Source organism: Patagioenas fasciata, chromosome 2 (genome assembly GCF_037038585.1).
Source record: "Patagioenas fasciata isolate bPatFas1 chromosome 2, bPatFas1.hap1, whole genome shotgun sequence".
Lineage (NCBI taxonomy): Eukaryota > Metazoa > Chordata > Aves > Columbiformes > Columbidae > Patagioenas > Patagioenas fasciata.
In genome coordinates, this window is record NC_092521.1 from 98,012,518 (window position 1) to 98,036,382 (window position 23,865).

Genomic DNA, 23,865 nt, shown 5'->3' on the forward strand with positions numbered 1-23,865 from the left:
TAAAATAACAACCGCTACCAGAAGTCATCTCAGGCATGCTTTCATTTAGCTTAGGCAAAGCTACTTGTTTATAATCAACTTTCTGATTTAGAAAAAGGAATAATTGTATCTACCCAACTGGTCATGAGCTACCCTCTCTCCAAAACAGCAACAGAGCTAATAAACCTTATTGGAATCACCATGCTGACTGCCAGGGGCATTATTTGACCAGATTAAGCACTGCACTCCAAAAGGGCTATTTTTAAGTCCAGTTTAGCAGTGGCTAATCTAGACGCAGACATTCATAGATTCTTGCTTTGTCATGTGCCTTGTAACAGCATAATGCGGAAAGAACACAGATGCTGTAAGCAGCCTTCTCGGGTCCAAGAAAGCTATTAGTTGAGAGCTTCTGGAAAATGTGGGATGCCACTTCAAGTTGCCTCTCCCTCATTTTGTCTCGGTTAGACATACCTGACCAGTATACCATGGGTTACCACACAAATCAGTTCTTTTCCTAGCAACACACAAACTTTCTTCACTTAAAATGTCTAATTGTCCCTTTTTGCCCACTCAGCCCTCTCCATCTTCCTTCTCCTACTGGGTCCATACAGTCATCCCTAGTGCCAAGCTCACTCATAAGAACAATGGTTTAAATGTGCAAGTCATTCAGGTTAATTTGTGTAGGTTCGTAGGTCACCAACCAAAATACTGAACACCCAAGACATAACTAAACAGAGGAACCAGTACACTGGACTCTAAGAATTTTGCTGTAAGCGATCAAGATGTTAGGACTTTTTTTTTTAGAACACAACGGTCAGGACATAATCTTAAGCATCTGAAAGGTATAAGGCCTGAACACTTCATTCTGTTACCTTTTATCCAGCTTGCCAGTTTCTATTTTTTTATGAGCAACTCTGTACAGGATTTAAAGATCTGATCAGCTGTGTTTTTAAATCTAGTGGCACCAGGGTCAGCAGGACATGTTGTTTACCTTTTAGTATTGTCTTACAGCCTTTTCCCCAGTTGTAGGAAGAGCTGGAATCTTCTATCAGTTGCACTGAGACTGGGATGGATTAGCAGGAAAAAGCTCAGACATTTCTCCTCTGTTGAGGACTACATTGAGTTTTAGTCACAAGATTTAAACACAGTATTTGAAAGATTCTAAGTTGATTTCTATTCCATCTGCACAACTCCAAAATGGCAAATAACGTATACATACAATAAACAGAAGTACACTATCCTTTAAGTTTTTGTTAGAATTTACAGTATAAGAAATGTTTATACTTGGGAGTCACTCATCTCAAAAACACTTCCTGACCCACAAAATTAAAACTGACTGGTATGTTTACATAAAAATCACAAGGCAGTTCAAGTATTTGTAGAAAATCCATCTGAAAACCCAACAAAACTTAAGTAACTTAGCACTTTTAAGCAGGACTTGGAAAGTTTTTTATGTTTTTAATTGCAAATTAAAAAGTGTTCTTTATGCTAAAATAATCCAGAAAAACAACCAACCACCCCACCCCAAAAAAAAACCAAACCAAATCAAAAAAAAAAAAAAAAAAAAACCAACAAACCAAACCAAAACCCACCAAACCCAAAACAACAAACACACACAAAACCCCAAACCAGCCCCACAGAAGACAGAAAATCATATCCTGGTGCAAGCATATACATTTCAACAATAGTTTCTTCTAAGTAGCCTGCTGAATCAGGCTTGAATAGTTTCTACCAGATGAGATAAAGACAACAACCTTGTTTCTGTATAGACTTTTTTTTTTACTATACATTTAAGCAAATGTTAGATCAAAATTGATTTACATTTTTGTGAAAGACATTTATTGAATACAAAAAAACCCCATTACATTCAGCCTTATTATAAATGATTACACACAAATTTGAAAAGTTTGTGAAGATTAATAGTCTAACTGGCTGAACATTTTCAGAATTCAGATCATTTATGAACCCTTATTTCTTACTGTACAATAATAAAATTAAAAAAAATACGTTTTGTCTTTCCAGCAATACTAGTCAGAGGGATTCCGTGCTCATGGCATTAATGGTAGCCCACACTTCGGCAACTATTACTTTCATGATTTTAAGTGCAGGACTTCTCATACTAGCAACAAGGTGTATAGAGAACAGAACCCTAAACAAGAAATTATGCAGAGAGTTCACTTTGATCTGAAAAGCTGTGGACCAAAGTTCAAGACTGCAGGCTCATAAGTACCATTGTCCATGTTGAGGCACCAAGAGTCAGGTTCAGAAGATCTTTTCCATACAGAAGAGAGTTTAACCACACACAGCAGCACTGCCCAATTTGGAAGCCCTGCTGTGGACTTCCACAGCTACTGAGCCTCCCAGCTACACATCTTTGACACCCACTTCTGAGATACTAGGCCATCAAGTCAAGACACTAAAGTAAAAGATTTTTTGCAAAGTGAACTTTAGAAATTTCCCTGTAGCCTTTGGAGTGATTTCATTTACTGTGTCAAACCACTGAAACAAATGTATCTGTAGTCTTTTGTACAAAGTTAAACGCTGAAAAGCTTAAGTATAAAACTACAGTTCAGTTTCTGTACAAGGTAAGCTGGGACAAAAATGGTAAAAGCTCAACTCATATCGTAGTTGCATGAAACATCTGCATACCACTTTTCCTCACAGCCTCACTGCTGAACACTGACATTTCATGTCATAAATCCTAAGATAACAAGATTTAAAAAATGATTTGCACAAAAGAAATTTGAAATAACTTTATATACACAACAGGAAGCCTTTTAAAAGTACAAAAATAACATCTATATGCCAATTAGTTACCATGCTTTGACAGTTCTCTCAGTGCCTACACATGCAAGACAGTAATCTAGATTTAGAATAATTCTGCATCTGTAGAATGTATCAGAATATAAAAGACATTAATATGTGATGTAACTTTTGTTATTTTCAGAGTGGATATGTATTAAAAATATAGTTATAACCAATACTGCAATATTTCAGTCTCTGCATGTATGTGTGCAGATAAGCAGATTTCATCTTGATTTTAAAATATCCTGCAAGTTAGCAATCCACACGCAAAAAAAACAACTATGATGGTTCTTAATGAATCTAGTTATACAAAGCAATTCAAAATGTACAAAAACTATTAAAAAGGAATATTTATTGCCATGCATGAAACGTAAGTATGTTCAACTAAAAACTGCATCAAATGCAGGGTTGGTTTGTTTTTTTTTAAAAAGATACACAAAGCAATTTACATCAACACTCTTAATCAGCAGAATCAGCTCTGACTAAATACCACAAGGGTAAGACACATTCTTTTTGCTGGTGCCTATCAGATCTTCAAATCCACGGGAACATAAAACCAGGAATCTTCATTTCCCACGGTCAAATCAGATCATGAAATCAACTGAAAAGAGACCTGTATTAGTTTTCTCCTTTCTCTCAATCCAAGTACATACAACCTCTCCTTTTGCATCAGACTATCAGAAAAATACATTCTACTTTTGCTATCACAAAAACCCAAGAACATCCCCACAGCAGACAAATTGCCCTTATGCCTTTGCTGATAGTGACATGTCTGCAGAGCACATAGACATAACTATTTCTAGGTAGCTATATATCAACATCTACAAATGAAGCCACAAGAGAAGGAAGTTTATTAACTCCACTAAGTGAAGCTTACTTCTCTGGTTCCATTTTAAGTTTTGGGGAAAGCAAAAGCAATGAACTTGAAAATTTTTTTACAAATTACCAACCACAGACTGAACAATAAACCCTTTTGTCATGAGTACATTAGATCAGGCCTAATCTTCAGTGCAGCAAACTCAAAGGCAATATTATAACTGTGCTACCAGGAGCGTATACAGAGGAAAGCTGGATATCTTTATCCTCTTTTGCCTTTTCTCATTGCCATAGCTTGCAGGTCTGGAGAGCTGCATGCAACTGCACACATTGTTACCAACAAATGTATGTGGCCAGTGCATGAATTATTGCGCATTTTGCAGCCAAGGCTGGAATTTAAAGTAAATGCATAGTTTTCAGAGAGTAGAAGTCAAAAAACTATTATAGTTTTAATTTTAGTTCTGCTCACCAAAGAAATTCTTAAGAGTAGCAGTGGCATGCTAAGAAAATAGTCTGAAGTGGTTATTTTTGAAAGAGGGATACAAAGAAAGAAAAAAAAGAGCCAGTTATCAGAGCACTAGACTTCTAATACTATACAGGAGGTTATTAAAAATAGTGTAACAGGATGCCATGCCACTTTTTGTAATAGGCTGAAAAAAAAGAAACAAAGAACCAAAACACCACAACCAAAAAACCCACTCACACGTGCAAAAAAACCCCACAAAAAACACAAAATAACCCAGAATGCTTTCTACATGAGAAAGTCTTTACCTCTTTGACTGTTCCTTTAATGAAGTCTTTCCTGTCAGATAAATCATAACTAGGATACTTTTCATACACCTAAAAAAAAAAAGTAAGAAACCAAAACAAACCTCAGATTACTTTCGTTTCATGTATTGCGTGAACAGAAGTAGCTTAAATTAAATTAGGGGAAAAATTGGTGTGGTACTTCTAATATTACAACTGCCAAAATGCCCCCTGTTAATTACGGAATGTGATAAATTTATTTTCCTATCCTTACTTTTACCCCATAGATACTCAAATACATGGGGTTTTTTTATGTTTGGTCACTGACTAAACTGGTACTATATTTTTTTCACATCAACAAACTGGAAAGCCTAACTTGCTACGTCAGGCAAATAAAAATTCTGGAGAATTCGTCTTACATGCTCTCTAAGGAGTCAGATACCCCTGCATTAGTGTAGAAAATTAAACAAATAACAAATCCCAATACTTGTTTAGTTTTTGGTAACAAGTAAAATTGTGATTCTTTCAGGTGACTAATAAAAATCAACATATTTGAGTGCTATTCTACAACTACGCTTTGGTTAACTGGGTGGGAGAAGACCCAACAAATTAAAAATAGATGCCAACACTGACAACCAATACAGAACTTTTTATCTCAGTATATCAAATTTCAGACTTCTAGAATGACAATAAACATGACATAACATTTGTACAGAATATAATCAAAGTTTTCTCATAAGAATAACTTCTAGTTTAATTTTCTCAAGACAACTTCTTGGAAGTACCAGGAAAATAAGCATGTCAGTTATCTGACTGTAGAAAATGTCAAGGTAACAGCACTGTCTGTGTTTTGGTCACTTTTCCCCACCTTTCCCTTTTCTGGCCACATGGGCCCTTCCTGGCACCTGTCCTGAGGATTAATGGATTCCTTGCTAAACTGATTCAACCCACAAACTCAGCTGAGAACTATTTAGTTTTTGCTGATAGATAAGAGTTGAATGGACTCATAAAGAGAACATATGAAGAATGAGAGCAAGATGAGCAGGAGAAATGTACAGAGAGAAGGACACAAGCTCCTGCATCATCTTGACATCTCAATTCTTTCACTTTAATACATGGCTACCCATAACTAATTTTTCTTTGGAGATTTCCCTTCTAATGTTTGGTATCAGTGTTGCATAAGTTTAGATTAAAGCTCTCCATGTTATAGCTGCTATCAAGCAAACAAATCTATACAAAACTATTTTGCTTCTGAACCACTGTGCAGAGCACAAGCCTTCATTCCAAAACAATTATAAGTCAGTTCATAGACAACCCATTGCCTAAAAAGAGATTGCAAAATCATATTTGCTTACCTCCTTGCAAATTTGTTTCATTGTGACCTCCTCCAAGTTTGCATTGGCCAACAATTTCTTGATAGTTTCCTTAAGCTCTTCATCTGTGGGTGGTTTCTTCAGCTTTTTAATTAAAGGTTCATCATCTGAACTATCCTCAGACTCACTTTCTAAATACGAAAAATAATTTGAATTGCAATTAAAGATTTTCAATTCCTCTGATTTCTTCTCGCAAAACAGAAGCCATTAAAACTTTCCCCAAACACCTGATATAGACGTTCTCCCTTAAAACAGACATCTTGCCAGACCATCCATTTAAAAACAAAGCTAATGTTATTGGTACTACATTTATTTATTAATCCACATCATTGCTGACAAACTATCACCTTACAAAACAACACATACTCTAGAAAATATGGGACAGACTAAACTAATCTATCAAACTAAAACAAGGTTTATTACAACAATTCTAAATTGAGGTAGTATGGCCCTAAAAAAAAGTACTTAATTTACTTTAAAAAGGAGTTTGGATTATTTTTTTCTCCAGCAGCACTGGGCAGTAGGATCTTCTAATTTTGCAATGCTGTATTACTGAACACGCTATCAGAAACACCATGGCAACAAATGAAGAGAATCATAAAGGAAATGAAGAGGCACAGGACACTTAATGATGTTTTCCAGCAGCAAAAAAAAATTAGACCGAATGACTCCAACATCCACTGAGTTCCTCTAATGCCAACAGGACAAAACTCAGAGCAGATGCCAAACAGCCTAGATAATGAGCTTATACAAAGAACTACTAACATTTTTATTTTTGTACTTTGAACATATACTCAAAACAGAAATGCAAGTGGAGTAAATAAGAACATATGAATATATTGCATAACATATATGCAAAACACCTGTAATATTTTTATATATATATATATATATATATATATCTGTTGATGACAAAGCGTACACACACAGAGCTACATTAGAAAGCCAGCAGCCAATCTGAAAACACATTGAGTTCAGCACAGGCCATTTACTCTGCTGAAAAATAAGACTATGAAAGAAGATGAGCATAATTCTACATGCAAGAATTTAACCATTCCTTTTCTTAATACACTGACAAGCAGGGTAACTAATCTGAACTGACATCTGTGCTATGGCACGCATATGCCCATGCGGGCATTAAATGAAATATGTTTGCAGTATGGATACACATGCCATTATTAACTCGTACTAGAACTGTGATAGAGACATGGGTGTTTTCTCATAGAGTGCCAGACAATTTAAGGTAGGAAAGGATATCTGGAGATCATCTGGTTTAAGCTGCCCCTTGGAACAGGGCCAACATGGAACAGGTTGCTTGGGGCCCTGCCAGTTGAGTTCTGAACACCTCCAACAACACAGATGCCACAGCTGCTCCAGGCTCCATTTCTGTGACTGCTGTCACAGCGAAGCTTTTCTTCCCCTAACGTGTAATTGCAATTTCCCTAGTGGCACCTTGTGCCTGTCACCTCCCACCCCCTCAGTATGCACCCTCCAAGTAGATCCTGGCCCTGCCTTGCCCCTGCTCTCCCATGTGGTAGTTGCAGACTGTAGTACCATCCCCTTGATCCATTAAAGCTGAATAAGCCCAGCTCCCTGTCTCCTCTCCTACATCCTGTGCTCCAGCCCCCTGGCCATCCTGGTGGCCCTGCACTGGACTCAGTCTGCTATGTCCATGCCTGTTTGGCACCAGCGAGCCCAAAGCTGGACACGGCCCTCCTGAGGCGGGCTCACAAGCGCTGACTGGGGGGTAATCATCCCTTCCCTCAACCTGCTTGGCTACACGCTTGCTGCAGCAGCCCTGTGTGCTGTCTGTGTTCCTTATCACAAGGGCACACCACTGAACTGGGTTCCACTTCTCGTCTGCAAGAACCATCTGCCTCTACCCAGGTGCTTTTCTGCAAAGCTGTTAAAGAATCTATTGTCCCCACCTGCACTGCTGCAATCTTTTCACAGCTATTAAGGAATTCAATGTATGCATACCTTTTATGCATATTGTCAGACATGAGAAAACTGATAGCAAGAGGACACACATAAAACCCATATCTACGTTAAAAAAAACACATCAGGCTGCTGAACAAAAGACAAACACAGTGGGCTATATACAACTGGATGAATTATAAGATTCACGTGAAGTAACCATAGAGGCACCAAGAGAACTTCACTAACATTGTTCCAGCAGAAGGTAGAACTAGGGTAATATTTTCAGTTTATGTGCCAATAAATAGTATATATATACACACAATATACATAGGTATATATTGTACGTATGTGTATACATACACCAAACAGAAATTACATAAAGTACACCCAAACCCATAACTTTTAAAAATTTCTGTTGCAAGGAAAGAAACATCAAGTAGCAAGCCAACAATTCACTAAATTCTATTTTCTTTCACAATTAGGTGCAAAAGCTTGCTTTGTAATAAACATCCCAGCTAAGTTAGAAGACAATCTACGACGAAACATTTAAAACATTTACCTTTTCTAGAACTGTTCTGATTTTTTTTAGTAGTGCTGCTGTCTGCCTTCTTGACATTCGCACCTTTCACAGCCTTCTTGGTTTTGGAAGTAGTTTTTTTAGATTTTTCTCTTTTAGATGCTTTTCTAGGGGGCTATAAAGAAGAAAAACAGCAGATTAAAATGATGGTTTCAACTCAAACAATCCATATCCCTTTTCTGCAATGGAAATTGTAATTTCTTTCAAAACTAACTAAATCTGCAAATCTAATTACTCTATTTTACTAACAATTTCTACCCCTATACCATAGGGATATTACGTCCACAACAAGTACTCCTACATTCTTTTAAATTTCACGTTGTCTTTCTACATGGACTTTTATGCTCAAACAGCTAGAACCTTCTGATGAACTAGTAGTTTGGTTGTGCTACAACTTTCCATTCATAACTACTTACAGGTAGCTTATAAAATCATGTCAAAGATGTTCCTTTAAAAAGGGACATAGTATGTTGCATTCAGGTACTTCTAGATGCTATAGCTCTCTAAGACTACACACAGCTAAGTATTTTTGCACTAGCTGAGAACTACATTAGCTAATCCATTATTTGGCCAGTGATCATGACTAGTAAACCCCAGCAATTATTGCATTGGCCCCTCCAAATTATTGCATTATTAACAACAACAGAAGAAATTGGGAACAAATACATACAGTATACACATATCAGTGCACTGAATTTTTGGCACAAATCAAATGCTTGCTTAACACACAAAATCTTTAGATAGTGTATCCAACAAGGCTGAAAGCTTTCCTCACAGAAACAAACACGGAACATTGACCAGGAATAAACCATACTTCAGAGAAAGAACATCACAAAACAGAGTAACTAACAGCAGTTACTAAGTTCATAATTCTAATTTATATTTTAAAATGGCAGTGGAGTCAACTGAGCAAACTCTCACATGTAAACAATTAAGATTAGTTCATACAACTTAACTGCTTCTCCCATTAGTACCTGGTGCAACTCATGAAACTAGGATTTAATAAACCAGATTATGTTTATTTATTGCTGTTATAGTCGCACTCGCTCTGCAGTGCTAAAGGAAGGATAAAGACTTTCACCATTGAAATTCAGAAAATGCACTCAGGGATCATCTCATTTCTAATTACATGTTTGTAGGTTCTAACTTCTCAGCTTTTGAGTTTCTGCTAAAGCTCAACCACCAGCTAAAAAGTCAGAAGTTAAACCCAGCACTTACATTTCAGCCTCTTTATAAAATTATGCCCCCTCAGCAAACAAAAATATTTCAGATATCTTTTGCTTCCAGATAACGATTTTTTTGTTTGTCCATGATGTTTAAGGAAAGAGTTGCAACCAAGAGACATGCAACTCTGAGGATAATCTATTCCAGCCACTCCATCTTCAAGATTCCAATGGAGCTGGGGCTGCAAAGCAGATATGTTGTCTATATCCTTCCATCTGCAGTATCTTAAAGGGTCACAAACATAACTTTTTTTAAAAATGCTGCAGTCTTAAAGCTGTACAAATGCAGATATTTTCCATTTCACTATTTCCTATATTCAAACTAATTTGACATCCTCATGTTTTGTAATAATTAAGCTTTTACTCCATGCAAGTCAATTTCAGTTTCAAAAACTTCAGTCTACTCCACTATTGCCTGGCAGTCATACTCAACTCCTACCTTCTGAAAGAAGGCAAAGAAGACCCAGATAAATCAATGGGGTTTACTTTTTTGTTGCTGATTCTTTGTTTGTGGGGTTTTTGTCTGTTTGCTTTCTAATAACTGAGTTCTTGAAAAATTTTCTAAAAGACAACTCCTGCCTCTGAAAGTGATATTCCTCTCCTCACAGTAGGAAGACTGTCTTGCTGAAAAGATGAACAAATATAAAATTAACTTTCAGTATTTCAGCCCTCTTTCGATTTGTCATTTGTGTGGAAATAAAAGGGCAAACTAAGAATTAAGTTTGTTTCATGGAGGCATGGGGAATTTCCTTAAACCACCTTTTAAAATTAAAATTAACACTTATCTAAAACAACAGTGGCAACATAAACTTCTAAAATAAATCAGCCTTTCAACAAAAGATTTTTGTTACTATTTTCTACAGCTCAGAGTATTTACTTAACAGCCTGTCACACTTTCACTGCAACAGACAGACTGCACCCCAAGTAAATAAAGGTCTAACATCACAGCCAAAGGTCCCATAGCTTACATAAAGGATTTCCTTGGACAGCAACAGTCAACTAATTGCTGTTTGTTGCAGAGCTCTGATTAAGGCTAAAAGGGCAGTCTCATAAAAATACAAGACAGAATGGAGACAGTAGGTCCTTTTAGGTTTTTTTTTTCTCCTAGGTTTCAGGCATATGGACAAATCAGTGTACACTTTGTAGACAAGTAAGTTGTACTCTCACACTGGCTCTCCCTGTTTTGTGTCTATTCTGTGAATAAATACAGGGCTGAAAAGGAATGCACATGGAAAGGTATTTTGCATTTAAATACAAAGTTCACCTCATTTCTCTCCTACTATGCAAGGCTAAAAGAAGTTTCAAAGAAAACAGAGAAGAGCAGAAAATACAGTGAGATGAGAACAATTTGGAGATTGCAGGCTTCTTTGTAAGGCTGCTTACTATTTTGCTGACTTTATCTTTGCATTTCAGGACACAGAACCCTAAAAGAGAGATTAGGACATAAAACCCATGAGAAATAGTGAACCAAAATCCAAGACCAATGCAACCAGGTAGGCGAGGGATCTCTACCAAATACAAAGTTAAAGCCTAGGTATCCAATCAAACCCTACACAGAAAAAAATGACAGACAGATATTGGGAATTTTTATGAAATTACAATAATCACAAGTTGACACAAGAAATGCAACCAATTCTGTTTGAAATCCTGGTTGCCCCAAAATGACACACAGCAAATGGTTTTCTAAGGTGCACATATACAGAAAAAAAACAGAACCTTTGCCTTTTATCTTATTGATTCTCTAATACAGTAGGAAATTATTAAAATCTTGTATAAATTGCAGATGCATACCCTTTTCTTTGAAACCATTCATTCAGTTAAACATATATTATCCCCAACTCTGCATGTTCCAAGAATTACCAATTGATAACAACCACACAAGGACAAATTGTAGACAAATGTTTTTAGCCCTGTGCTGGAAAACAAACATCTCATTACCTCATCTTCACTTTCTTTTTCTTCTGAAGAGTCATCCTTTTCCTTCTTTTCATCTTCTTCACTACTGGATTCATCTGACAAGATCTCTGGGCACTTGGTGCGTTTTGCTTTTCTTGTTGTTCCAGTGCTACTGCGTTCTTTTTTGCCACCTTTGCTTGGTGTTTTTTTGGACTTCGGCAATGGCTGAGAGACAGGGGTATGTGTCATCCAAGCAGGAATACAAAAATGAATTTTAAAAAATATAAATTCTTTGAAATCACATAAAAGTACAACAAACAAATGTAGAGGTCTCTAAGCCTTGATAACAAAACCCAGGACTATTTTATGTACTACACTTAAGCCATAACGTTTTGCAGTAAACAGAAATTCATTAGAGAGATGGAACTGAGTAAAATGAAAGTTCAGTTCTAAGCTAAACATCCCTTCCACTTCCCTAACCTAATGAATCTTCAAAGGTGGGAGATTAGGGAAGGGAAGCAAGAAAGGACAATCTAGAAGGAACCTTTTACCTACCTGTGCCCACCCAACACATAAAATCAAGTTTTCTTCTGGTAAGGAATTAGCTGACTATTCTTCCAAAGGCCTAAAGGCAGTAATTCCATCATGTCTTATGTAAAACTGCATTTTGTTGTCACTCAGTATCAGCGTCGCTAAGGCAGAATGCAGACTCCTTGTTCACATCACTTACCAGTGTTTGCTAGAAATATATTTAATTTCTTGTGCAACAGTCTAACTATTTAAGTACTGCTTTTAGATTAAAAACTAAAGGTGCAAGGAGATTAATAATATAATTTCATAGTCTTGGCAGCTGAACCTAGTGCACTAGCATATACAGTTGAAGCAAGTTCTCCTAGCCTTGAAACAAATTCAATTTTGTGATGACCAAATGGGATCACATACACTTGTCAACTTGTAGCATATCCAGGTAACATCTGACAGCTTGTTTTCCTACACTTTCATGATTTATTTCCTGGCTTTGACACTTTCTTTTTCTTGCCCATTTATTATGCCTATTCCCCTCCATTCATGCACAAAATAGAAACTACTTACGGTATTGGGTATGGATTATCCCTAATTAGTTTTACGTGTTGACCACATTTTTGTGCATTAACAGTGTACAACGTGCGCACTTACATGTAAGCACACAGTTTCTAAGTCCTTACCCCATTATGGATGCCTGCAGTAGAGCTACTCTCAAGAAGCCATTGCTACTTCAGTAAGTTAGAACAGTAATTGTATCACCACTGGCAACAAGCAAATAATAAAGAATAGAGACAACTGCATTTTTCATCAGAACAGAGCTATAAAGGTAAGCATAAAAACCTGCATCTCACCTTGCCTGAAGATTTGGGGTGCATTAAGAAGTTTAAGATCCTGGTTACCAGCTCACTATTAACTCCCGATCTTTCCAAGTCGAGAACTTCACAGATACTTTTCAACATTGCATTTCTAAATCTAGAAAGAAAAAAAGAAAAAAAAGATTCAGCATCATATCCTAAACAGTTGTTCAACACTTGACTGCTAGAAACTGCTAACTAGTTTGTGTTTGCAACCTGACAATAGACATGAATATACTAGCTTGTTTCCAGTCTTCACTATAGTTAAGAACCACCACCGTATTACATAAAACAATTTTTTTTTAAAATTCCCAAATCCACATGTGTGTAAAGTAGGATATATTTTAAAAAGTTAAAGAGACTTAGGAAAAAAATCTTCCCTGGAATCTCTCCTAATCTACCACACTGGAAAGAATCAGTTTTGGAAAACAAATCCAATGGGTACAAGACTTGAACTCTCAGGGGTTCTCCCTTTATTTTCTCTGGCTCCTTACCCCTTTATGGAAGGACTTCTTATGAAGACAGAAGATTAAGAGAAATTCTGACATCCATCCCCTTTACTCCAAAAGGATCTTGAACCAATTGTCCTGCTTTATCATTTATACTACCAGTATTGAAAATAAGTGGAAAGAATGTGTCAAGAATGTGTCACCTTCCTTCAAATGCTTATGCTTTCTTCACTCATTTTGTACAATGCTGCCTGAGAAGTGGACTTCATTGTCTGGCCACTTTTCACAAGTATCATAGCCACTTCCTTTTCATTGTTTATTTTAAAAATCAGTGCAACTGTTTCATGGTAGCCTACAACTTCTCTAAATTTAATTTCAGACTGTCCCTTTAAACTCTCAGACTTTTAAGTGGGCAGAACAACTTTGTTCTCTCATGTTTTAAGGTATGGGAACAGGAAATTTTAACTGGTTTGGTGCACCTCCCTGCCTCAAAGCATAATTAATCCATCATTCTTGCAACAATTAAGTCAAATCTTTCAAGTCACTTTTCTAAACAAGGTTACAAAAAAAATTTGTGCAATCTTAACATGAAGAAAGCCTTCCTGTTTAGCTTTTGGAGATACCTTACAAGTATTCAGTGTATTCTAGCAGAATCAAAAGTCAGTTAAAAAAAAGGCACATTTTAAAATACAATACTTTATAGAGTTAAAACTACTTAACTTGTTAACAGATTTTAAAATAGCATAACCTCCAAGTTTCTGTTTCAGACCTTCAAGAGCTGGTATATTGAATTTAGAATTTTATGGTTCTATTGCGGCTTTAACTAAAATTCCCTATGACTTGTGTTACACATGGCATTTGTCCTTGTATTTTAACTTAGGTTACAACTAATACATACAAAGAATAAACATCAACTCCCAAATCCTTTCATACTTTTAATGCTTTGAAGATATATCTGCAAGTAACAGCAAATATAATGTACTAAGTACTAAATTGCCATTCAAGTGCGGAATAAACAAGTGCACACAAGTTTTGAGTTGGTAACTTCGATAGCAAGTAGTTTTGACTTACAAAATCCAAGAACTCTATCCCACACAGCAACCTCAACCCTTTCTTTTTAGTTTACAGCCTGAACAGTATGATTCTGCAAAATAAATTTTGTCCTTTGCTCATCTTGTTCAATGTTGTTAAAACATGACGACATGCAAGTGCACAGTGTGGGTAGAAATCAAACGTAGTCAGATCAGCAGTGTTTCATACATAGCTGTCCACAGTATCTGAACTTACCACAGTAACACAAACACACAAGGCTCAGCTCCTTGATACAAGAGTAACATTGCAACCACTTTTCAGAATATCTGCTGAAGGCTGAAGGGTAACAAAACTTAACTAGCAGTTCTTTCATATGGTAAACATGAAAGAAAAAAAAGTGCAAAAATACTTTATTTTGTGACCTTTTGCAGATAAGGAGAAACATTATACAATTAAACGTGTGGGAAACAGTCAAAATCCCTATCCTGAGACAGTTTGTCTTGTAGAGCCACATGTATTTGACAAACTCTATTCCTAGAAAACTGCATATTTGAGGAAGGAAGATTTGCAAATTCCAAATTCTGGAAGCCTCCCCACTATCAACAAACCGATACTAAAAAATGTATTTATAATCACTTGTGTGGAAGTTATTAGTTCTTTTATTTGTTGCAACTATCTGCGCAAATATGCAAGGGTATCTTTAAACCCTTTCAGTCAAAACCAAGTTGCAGCAGCTTCTCCTGTTAATAGAGGAGCTGCTTATGTAGGGAGACAGTAAAAAAAGGAATAAAAAAGACAGAAAGAAAAAGATATTTGTTAGACTAATTGCTCCAGCAATTGTAGGAATAAGACTGTATGTCTAATATACAATAAGCAGAAATCGCTTTGATTCTGAAAAAGGAATGTTTTGAGGAATAGAAGGATGCAAGTTTGCACCATGAATAGAGCACAATGTATTCACAACACTATGCTTGCCCCAGGGAAATAACGTTTTCCTTTCACTTGGCAGAAGAATCTGCTAGTTAGCATGCAATAGTTCAAGCCAGGACTGCAGGAATTGTGAATAAAATAGTCACAATTTAACTATTTTTAGTACATTTCAAGTTGTCTTAAGGACATCAGTATGTTTGATCAAAATGAGCTCAGAAACAGACCACAGAGCTCTAGGCAACAGTCACTCATCTTAAAAACTTAAATTTAATCTTAAGTAAAATCTTGAAAATAAAAAGGAGTGTATAGCATGAGTCAATCTATGCTAAGTAGCAACAGAGATCATTACTTTTTTAACATTTCTTCCTTCTTTTTGTATTGGTCACTTCCTTTTTCAAACGGGAATCCGCTGAACTGACCCACATTCTTCTTTAGGGAAGCAACCTAGGACAGAACACACATTACTTTCCACTGCAAGTAGTTTAAAAGATTTCATTCAATTACCTTTGTTAACTTTTCATACAAGAAAAATCTATTCTAGCAGTTAGCTTTCTGTTGACAATAAGTCATGTACCCTTTAAGTAACAGCCTGGATTATGCCTTATCTATCTCATGACAGCCAAACTACAACAATTAAGTTCTTGTGATTTTGCTACTTTTAATTATTTTTAATAACTTACCAAATAAAATCACCTGCCATTTCAAGCTTGCTTAGAACATACTGCATGGTTATCTACAGCTTTGCACAACTATGATCATATGAAGCCTGTTGCATGTTTTGTACGATGTAATTTGTTATAGAACAGTACATTTTATTTTTACTATAATCTGCTTTAGCAGATTTACTTTGTTTGCTTTTCTACATGACTGTACTTCTGAACTTTTTCTTTAGTGTGACCAATTTTTACATTTATATACCACCCAATTTGCAAATCCTACTGTTACACCTGCAGTCTGAACAGGCTGAACTTTCATTGCAACAGCCCTTGTAATGGGAAAATTGCTCCCATCAAGATCCCAAATACATTAAATTGCTTGTTTTCACTACATCTCCTTTAAAAAAAAAAAAAAAAAGGTTAAAAAATATCCCCAAATCTTTTATTCTTCTGAGATCTTTCTAATACTATCAAGAATAATTTGAACTCACTTTCAATAGTTCTACAAATTTTGTTCCTGGTGTTTCTCCATCAGTTTATAATTTTACCAAAGCTAAGCTCCTTTTCCAAAGGTAATTATCTTTGTCCAGCACCTAAAGAAAATCGGCAGATGGTATTGGTATGTTTTATTGAAAATGTTAATTAAGATCCAAAGCACACACAGAATGTGCATACAAGAAAACATCTGATCTTGACTGTATTAAACACCATTCTGAGCTCTCAACAATTCCGATTCAATATAGTTTTGGATGAAACCATACTGATGAATTTCTGAACTGAATGTATTTTGAAGCAAATAAATATCTTATCTTTGGACTCAAACCATTGCAGTGCTGCAGCAACCTAGCTGGACTCTCCAACAGGTATATGTCCAAAAGACTAAATATTGGAGAGCAGAGTAAATGTGGGGTGGAACTGCAACCAAATAAGCAGTGTGTGAGGGAAGGGTGAGAGCTGTGTTTCAATAGTAGTTGTGTCTAATTAATATGACTTAGAAGTGTTAAATATCAACTTACAGTTGTATCATTTGTACTTGATTATGCAATTGCAAATAGCAATGTGTTTATTTGTTGATTATTTATTAATTATCTTAATATTCAATAATAACAGTATCATTCAGTTGTTAGTTTCTTAGTAGTGTGTCACACAATCAATAAACAATACAGTCTCTTAAATCATTTATGTTTCAGATCTGCAATCTAAAATGGGAAAAACGGAGTCTGAAATAATGGTATCTCAGTACCTCCACCTAAAGATGGTAGAAAAGTGTTACTGGTTTCACGAAGCATAAATCGATGCAGTTTGATGACTTCCACAGTAAATCTAGTTAAATCAGAAAACTACACGGTTCTGTCATGGTATTTTTCCAATCAAACAATTACATTTTACTGCAGAATAATCCAAAAGTTTGCAAAACTGTATGCACCAAGTCAGAAATTATCTAGTCTTGTTTATTGCTACACAGAATAAATAGCATTATTTACAGAAGTGGGTTTTAACTAATATATACTGTTCTTCTTATGAATACTTGAGGCAACAGATCTTCCTCTGCCATTTAAACAAGCACTGCTTTTGCAGCAGTGGTGTGAGATATTACAGCTAGCATGCATCTGTACCAGTACTATTCAGCTCCTGGTTTCTGTGCTTGCTGTTCAAGTTTCCAAGACACAAAAAAATCAAAGCCAAATTCCTATAAATATTGTAAGCGTACTGAAACAGTAAAAATTAATCTACCTTGATTTCTCTACACCCATTTTATTTCTCTTAGCAAGGAAAATGGGTCATATTTACTCTGAAATTTAAAGGGTGATCACTGATACATAAAAGGCTCCAAGAAAGATTTGCTATTTTATTTTCTCCAAGTTTCATCGCTAAATACAAAAGCAAACATGTCAGTTTTTAGCTAATATTTTAATTGTCCTAGGTAAATGTGACAAAATACACTACCAAGATTTTACATACAATGTAGTTTTACTTTCTACTGCTTTGTGCAAACTATACGAGAAAATAACTAGGGAAGTAGCAACGTGTTAAAACCCACCAACATGAAAGAAAGTACCAAGAAAAAGCTATGTTGAAGAAAATAATTACATGGAGTATTTTGACTGTAATCTGCATGTCAGCAGCTTTTGGCATGTGAACCATAAATTATTTCCAACTCATTCTCATAAGGTAAACCACCCCTCTGCCCACTAAAAAAAACCCAACAATTTGGGGAAAACAAACAAACAAACAAACAAAAATCTATGTTCAAGTAGACTTACAATTCAGTACACATTTCCATTGGCTGTTTATAGGAAGAGTAGTTTACAGGAGTTAGAAAAACTACAAGCTTGCTCAACTGGTCCTGCAATATTTGTTTTCCAATTAGTTTGTAATAAATGACACTTAAGCATACCCATATGTGCAAATGTAAAAACCTATACTAAAAACATTTTCACTCTGGATGAGAACTAATAGATACACAAGATTGATTTTAAGTTCTTACAGTGCCTGGTCTGTTGTAGAGGAGTTTATGCAGATTCCTAAGTTCATCGGTCTTCTTTTTACTCAGAAAGAACTGTATCCTTTCAATTTCACATAGTTTTTGTCCTTTTCCTGAAACAGTTAAAATCAATTACGCAATTCACCACATTCATGTTTACTTATGTGTTTATAACTTCAAATATCTACTGTTTTTTAAAAAGGCAAAGTAGTTATTTCAGAATAGCATCAGACGTTATAACAGGTCAAACATTAAGCAGGCCTTTTCCTATCAATTAGGCATCCTGACAGTCTCTTTATCTTCCTTACTTTATACTACATAGATCAGGATACAAGGACCTGGCATTTATGTTTTTCTAGCTGCACCTGCCTTGGTTCGTGGCAGTTAGGTACTGAAGATCCTTAAAATTATATAGCTTTTCTGGTTTAAACCAATGTTACAGAATAAAAAGAGGGTTTTCACATAATTATAATAGCTTTACTATATTAAAATGGATCATCACTCTCAAGTTAGGTCTCATCTAAAACAAACAAATCCGATCTTTTAAGAGGTTTTATCATCATTCCCAACACAGAATTCTTATGTAAGTGGACAAGCTTACCTGGTGTAATTGTAAAAGGTTCCTTTTGCAACGAGGACACTTGCATGGTCAGTCGGTCTACCTTCTTTTTCTCCCTTTTTCCTTCAACAATGAGACTCTTTTCTGCAAAAGACAGATTCCACTACATGAGCACATTCAACTGTAATGACAGGCAATACAACACGATATCTTTGAAACGGCAGACCAAGAATGGATAATGATATAACTACATACTACAAAACTTTCGAACCTTTATTCAATGGGATTCTATGGAACATCCAACTTAAGCTTTAAGACAAGACTTGGCATTTCATAAAGGGAACTTAACCCCAAGATGGAGATTGCAGCACATCCCTTCTCTCTCTTCACTGCCTGAGGTACAGAACTGACACTGTTTGCATAGGGTCCTTCTGGGATGCCCCAGCCTCTATACAAACAGCTCTACTTCAGCTCTCTCAGGGAGAATATTAATACTTCTACCAGATGTAGAGAAGGAGAGTCCAGCATGGCTGTAGACACTTCCCACTGCTGCACTGGAGGACACACATGTAACAACAGGAGAGACAGAAGCAAAAGCACAGTGGGACTGTACAACACCTCACAGGGCTACGCAGTGCAGTATGCTGCAGGGAACAATACAAGTATCACAAATAACACAAAAATTCTACTCCCAGTAATTCTGGCACTACTTAGTAATGAATACATTTAGATTGTTTTATGTATACATTGCACATCACTAATTTAATGATGCTATGTCAGGAGAAAAATGTAAAGCTTCACCTAAACATTCCATTCTAAAATACTTGACTTCAAATCAAACTATCCTTAGCACTAAACTGGCTTTAAAATCTGAAAGCAGCTTCAAAATCTGTATGAACATAATCAAAACTGGACATGTATCTGATGAAAACAGAGTAGAACATACTTGTGTGTACACAGGAAACAGTTGTTTCTAAAAATATAATCCTAATTATTCTAGTTTCCCAAAGAGCATAACGTCTTTTCTTTCTTTCTTTCCTAAAGACAAACTTCAAGCTCTTTTAAGGATCCAAGACAACCTGTGACTTATTTTTCACTGTGCCATACTGCAGCTCTGTTTCCCTGGGTGCTTTCAATTGCAAAACCAGTGCCTAGAGATTTCACAATGGAAATCAACATTTTTGCATAGTTCCTTCATCACATATTGAATTCCTTGACTACCCTCTTCAATCACATGCCACAACACAAAAACCTACCTTGCTTGCTCATCCTATATCACCATGATTTTTATTGGAAAAATTAGTCAAACAAAATACCCCCCCCGATCGAATTTTGGTACCCATTACATTAATTCACAGTAGTTAAGCAAAGACATCTGTATTGTTTCCAAAGCTACTGCACAGACTTTTCGAGTTTCTCTTTTTTTGAAAACATGGATCACTTCAGAATGTTACTGGCAAAAAGGTTTGTTTTTTTTCTTTAGATAGGCATTTTTGTACAAATAATTTGACAAAGGATGCTACCTCTTATAATCATCTAGTAGTTTATACAACAAAAACAAACCCTGGTGTAGGAATCCAGGATGCTGGTAATTCCTTCAATCTTTTTTAAAGAACACCAGTATTGTTGTTGCCTGCTACAGTCCACTGGAAATTTATTTATGACCCTTGAAATAGATCTACCATGGAATCTCCTAAACAGTAATTATACAATTAACCAAGACAACAGGTGACTGCATTCAGTAAATTTGTTGTTTTTGTTTTGCTATTTTTTTTTTGAAGGACAACTTATGTAGTGGAAAAACAAGTACCCTTTTCTTCCTCTTCCTCTTCTTCTTCATCCTCATCACTTTCCCCAGCTTTGTTTTCTGTTTCAGGTTGTTTCTCATCTGCTTTTTCAGATGACATTGTATCTTCTTTTGATGAAACAACAGAAGACATGATGTATGGTTCTGTAAAAAGCAGTCAGAGAAGCCATAATCAATATAGCATTATATGTGAAAAACAGAGCAATCTTACTTTTAAAAAAAAATCATCTTGTATGGAAAAAGTAATGTCATAGCGCTCATATTGCAATTGTTCATATTCTTTAAGACACTAAAGTATTCTGCATACAAACAATACATAAAATTTTTCAGGAGGAGTTGCCTTCCCTAGCCTGTTTAAAAGGTTATCAATGCTTTCCACATACAAATCTTCAAGCTCACTTTGTGAAGCATTCAGAAACATCCACTTAAAGCTGATGCTGTTATCTATTAAGAACTGTGATGTTTTAAGATATGACAATTTTAGTGCACTATATATAAACCAAATAGTTATTTCTGATCACAGGTAACTATGCATACAAGTTTGCTAATAACTTAGACAAGCTACATATTTAGATGGAAAATAGGTATGGAAAAATAGAAGTTATGAGTAACTTGGGAAAAATTAGCAATGCTTTCAGAATTCAATAGCTGTGACATCTTAGAGCTTGGAAATGTTTTTTTGTTTTTAAACTGCAGATCCACTACAAAAAGAATAAACACTTCACACTTAGCGTATCTAAGAGGAGTCTTTTCTTAGCATTTGAAGTGGCTTAAACATTAAAATTAAAATATACTGCTTCGGTGAGTATCATTTCCCTGCTGACTGAGAATGTCTATCTAACAAAGGAAGATAAACATACCTGTTCAGTTTATAAAAATTCTGGCTATCAAAATCTTTCACTCTTTACAAATCTGGAACAAAATACAGCACCAGTTGTACAAGCCCTTGTGGAAGAAAATACCACATGATATTGATATTAAAGCCAATATTATCTGCCAGAGGTCAGACTCAATACACAACAATGAAATCAACTGCTTATATGCAACATTAGCAGGTGCCAGAGAACAGAAGCACTCCAAGTGACAGAAAACATGAGTTTAGTCAGAGGAAAAATAAATTTTACTACTCTTTGCTAAGTCACTGGGGAAAAAAAAAAAAAAAAAATCTCTGTCTGGATATTACTACCAGTATTTCATATGACACAAAAAAGTAATCCGACATTTTCACGACATTACTCTCTGAATTTTATTTGTCCACACAAGTGTAAAAACAATAAAGTTAATATATGTTGTTTTTCCCTCCCATTCCAATAAGAGCAGGAGGGAAAGTAAAATATGTTTTTGCATTTTAGCAAACAAGCCGGTGAGGACGACTTGCTTAAGGAAAAAGGTACCGGAATGCACCTTCCAGAAGACTTAAGTCGAGATTATTCTGGGAGGATAGAGGGTATCTCGCAAGTCGCAGGGATCCTTGTGTGCAACAGCCCCTCCCACCCTCGTCCAGCACTCCTCTGACACGGACTCGCCACCTGTCCCCTTCTCGACTTGCGAGCGGGAGGCCTGGGAGAGCGATGCTGACGGGCACCGCCAAGGAGCAGAGCAGCAGGAGCAGCGGCGAGCGCCAACCTCCTCCCCGAACCGGCGGGCAGCGGGACCGTTCCGCCCCGCTCTCGCCACAGGGCAGGACAGAGCGCCCAGGGAACGCCGACCTCAGGCGGCAAACACAGCCCGCCGCCCCGCCGAGGCCTGCCAGGGAGGCGGACCCCGTGCGCCGCTGACAAGTGGCTCGGGCACACGGCGACACCCCAGCGGGAGAGGAGCCCGGCGGCGCAGCGGCCCCGTTTCGTTCCCCCGCGCTTCACTGGGCCGGCCCGGCCGCGGCGAGGAGGGAGGGGGGAAGGCGGGAGCGCCCTCTCCGGCGCGGTTACGGCCATGGCGGCAAGACCCACCTCAGCTTGAGCCCCAGCTTCTGGCTCCTTCCTCGGATACGCCTGAGGCAGCAGCGACAGCGGGAGACTACAGTTACCGGACGAGGGAGAGGGTGTGGGGAGGGGGCGGGGCGGGGCCGGGCGCCCCGGCGCACAGCGACACACACACACACCCCCCCGAGGCGCGGGCTCCGCGGCCGGTCACACTCGCTCTTGTCTCCCGGAATCAACAAGGTTTTCAAAATGGCGGGTTCTCGGACGGGGAGAAGGAAGCGGGAAGCCGGTGGCCAATCAGCGTCCCGCAGCACGGCCGGCGCGGTGAGGCGGCGGCAGTTGAGGGGAGGGTGCGCGCGCGCGCTGTGGGAGAGCTTGTTGTGGCGGGTGTGGGGAACGTGTGCCCGCTCTGCGGTGACGTCAGGCGGCTCGCGGCGCGGAGAGGCAGCGCGCGCCTCCGGTGGGGGCCGTTATCTCCATTGGAGAGGAGAGTAGGGGTGCGTGAGCGGCCGCTCCGCTGCCGTTACCGCCGCCGTGGATACTGGTTCAAAGCGCCCTTTCCCTCCCCTGCGCTGTTGCAGTCGTGCCTTCTTGGTTCCCGTGCAGGATGGAAGGGGCTTGGCGGCTCTGCTTTACTCTGAACAGCCGCGTCTCCCTCCGGCTGCGGGTGCCGGAGAAGCGTAGGGTGGCGGGCGCGGTGCTGCCAACGGAAGAAAACGGCGGTTGGAGTGGGAATCGGGGCTGAAGAGCGGAGGTCTCCTTAGCCCTGTAAAATGTCGGTGTCACAGGCGGCCCCCGAAAGAACACGAACCCAGTTCCCCTGCCCAGATTGTTGCCTGACAGAGTTTAAGACGTAATCCGCAAACCAGAGAGGAGGCCTGGCTGGACTTCAGCATGCATTCAGCAGGAGTCAGGAGCGCTCAGAAAATATGTTGGGGAAGAAAGTAGCCCGAACTAGCCAGTGCTGATGAGCGTCTCAAAGCCACATTGTACTGACTAGCTTTTTGACTAGTGTGAGTAGCTGTACGTAAGCAGCTCTTACTTTGGGAGAGACCAGGTAAAGGGGTAAGAAGAGAGAGGAAATGAGATAAATGTCACACTGACGTGAACTGTTAATCTTGGGCAGGTGTAAAGCATAGTAATGTAGAACTGGTAATGAAACTAGGAAGTCTAATACAAATATTACAAAATAATAGAATCTGGAATAGGAAAATACTTGGGAAATACTACAATTCATGTATAGTGTACAAAAGGAAAGTACAGGCAATATAGATTAATCACCCCCCAATTTAGGCAACAGAGATGCAGAT

The 23,865-nt window shown here is 37.7% G+C and overlaps 1 protein-coding gene across 2 annotated transcripts; it reads right to left on the bottom strand.

Annotated features, from left to right (window-relative positions):
- Positions 1–1,791: 1,791 nt before the first annotated feature.
- DEK (DEK proto-oncogene) lies at positions 1,792–22,716 on the bottom strand. 2 transcript variants are annotated; one of them, XM_065832117.2, is made up of 12 exons: positions 22,583–22,716; positions 21,494–21,578; positions 20,637–20,777; positions 18,869–18,970; positions 18,271–18,380; positions 15,476–15,570; positions 12,713–12,833; positions 11,379–11,561; positions 8,200–8,332; positions 5,703–5,851; positions 4,372–4,440; positions 1,792–3,385 (listed from the first exon to the last, which is right to left on the bottom strand). In XM_065832117.2, exons 3-12 carry the CDS (start codon positions 20,764–20,766, stop codon positions 3,374–3,376), a joined length of 1,104 nt encoding a protein of 367 aa, XP_065688189.1. In that variant the 5' UTR covers positions 20,767–20,777; positions 21,494–21,578; positions 22,583–22,716; the 3' UTR covers positions 1,792–3,373. The 2 variants fall into 2 exon arrangements, with proteins under 2 accessions (XP_065688189.1, XP_065688188.1); XM_065832116.2 differs by lacking the exon at positions 21,494–21,578 and having other exon boundaries at positions 22,583–22,701.
- Positions 22,717–23,865: the final 1,149 nt, after the last annotated feature.

Excerpts from the sequence above, each read along its gene's own strand:
- DEK (XM_065832117.2), bottom strand. The coding sequence starts at position 20,766 with ATGTCTTCTGTTGTTTCATCAAAAGAAGATACAATGTCATCTGAAAAA. Across the intron at positions 18,971-20,636 it reads AGAGGAAGAGGAAGAAAAGG|AAAAGAGTCTCATTGTTGAA; the intron begins GTACTTGTTTTT and ends TGTCTTTTGCAG. Across the intron at positions 8,333-11,378 it reads AAAAAGAAAGTGAAGATGAG|CCCCCTAGAAAAGCATCTAA; the intron begins GTAATGAGATGT and ends TCTTCTTTATAG.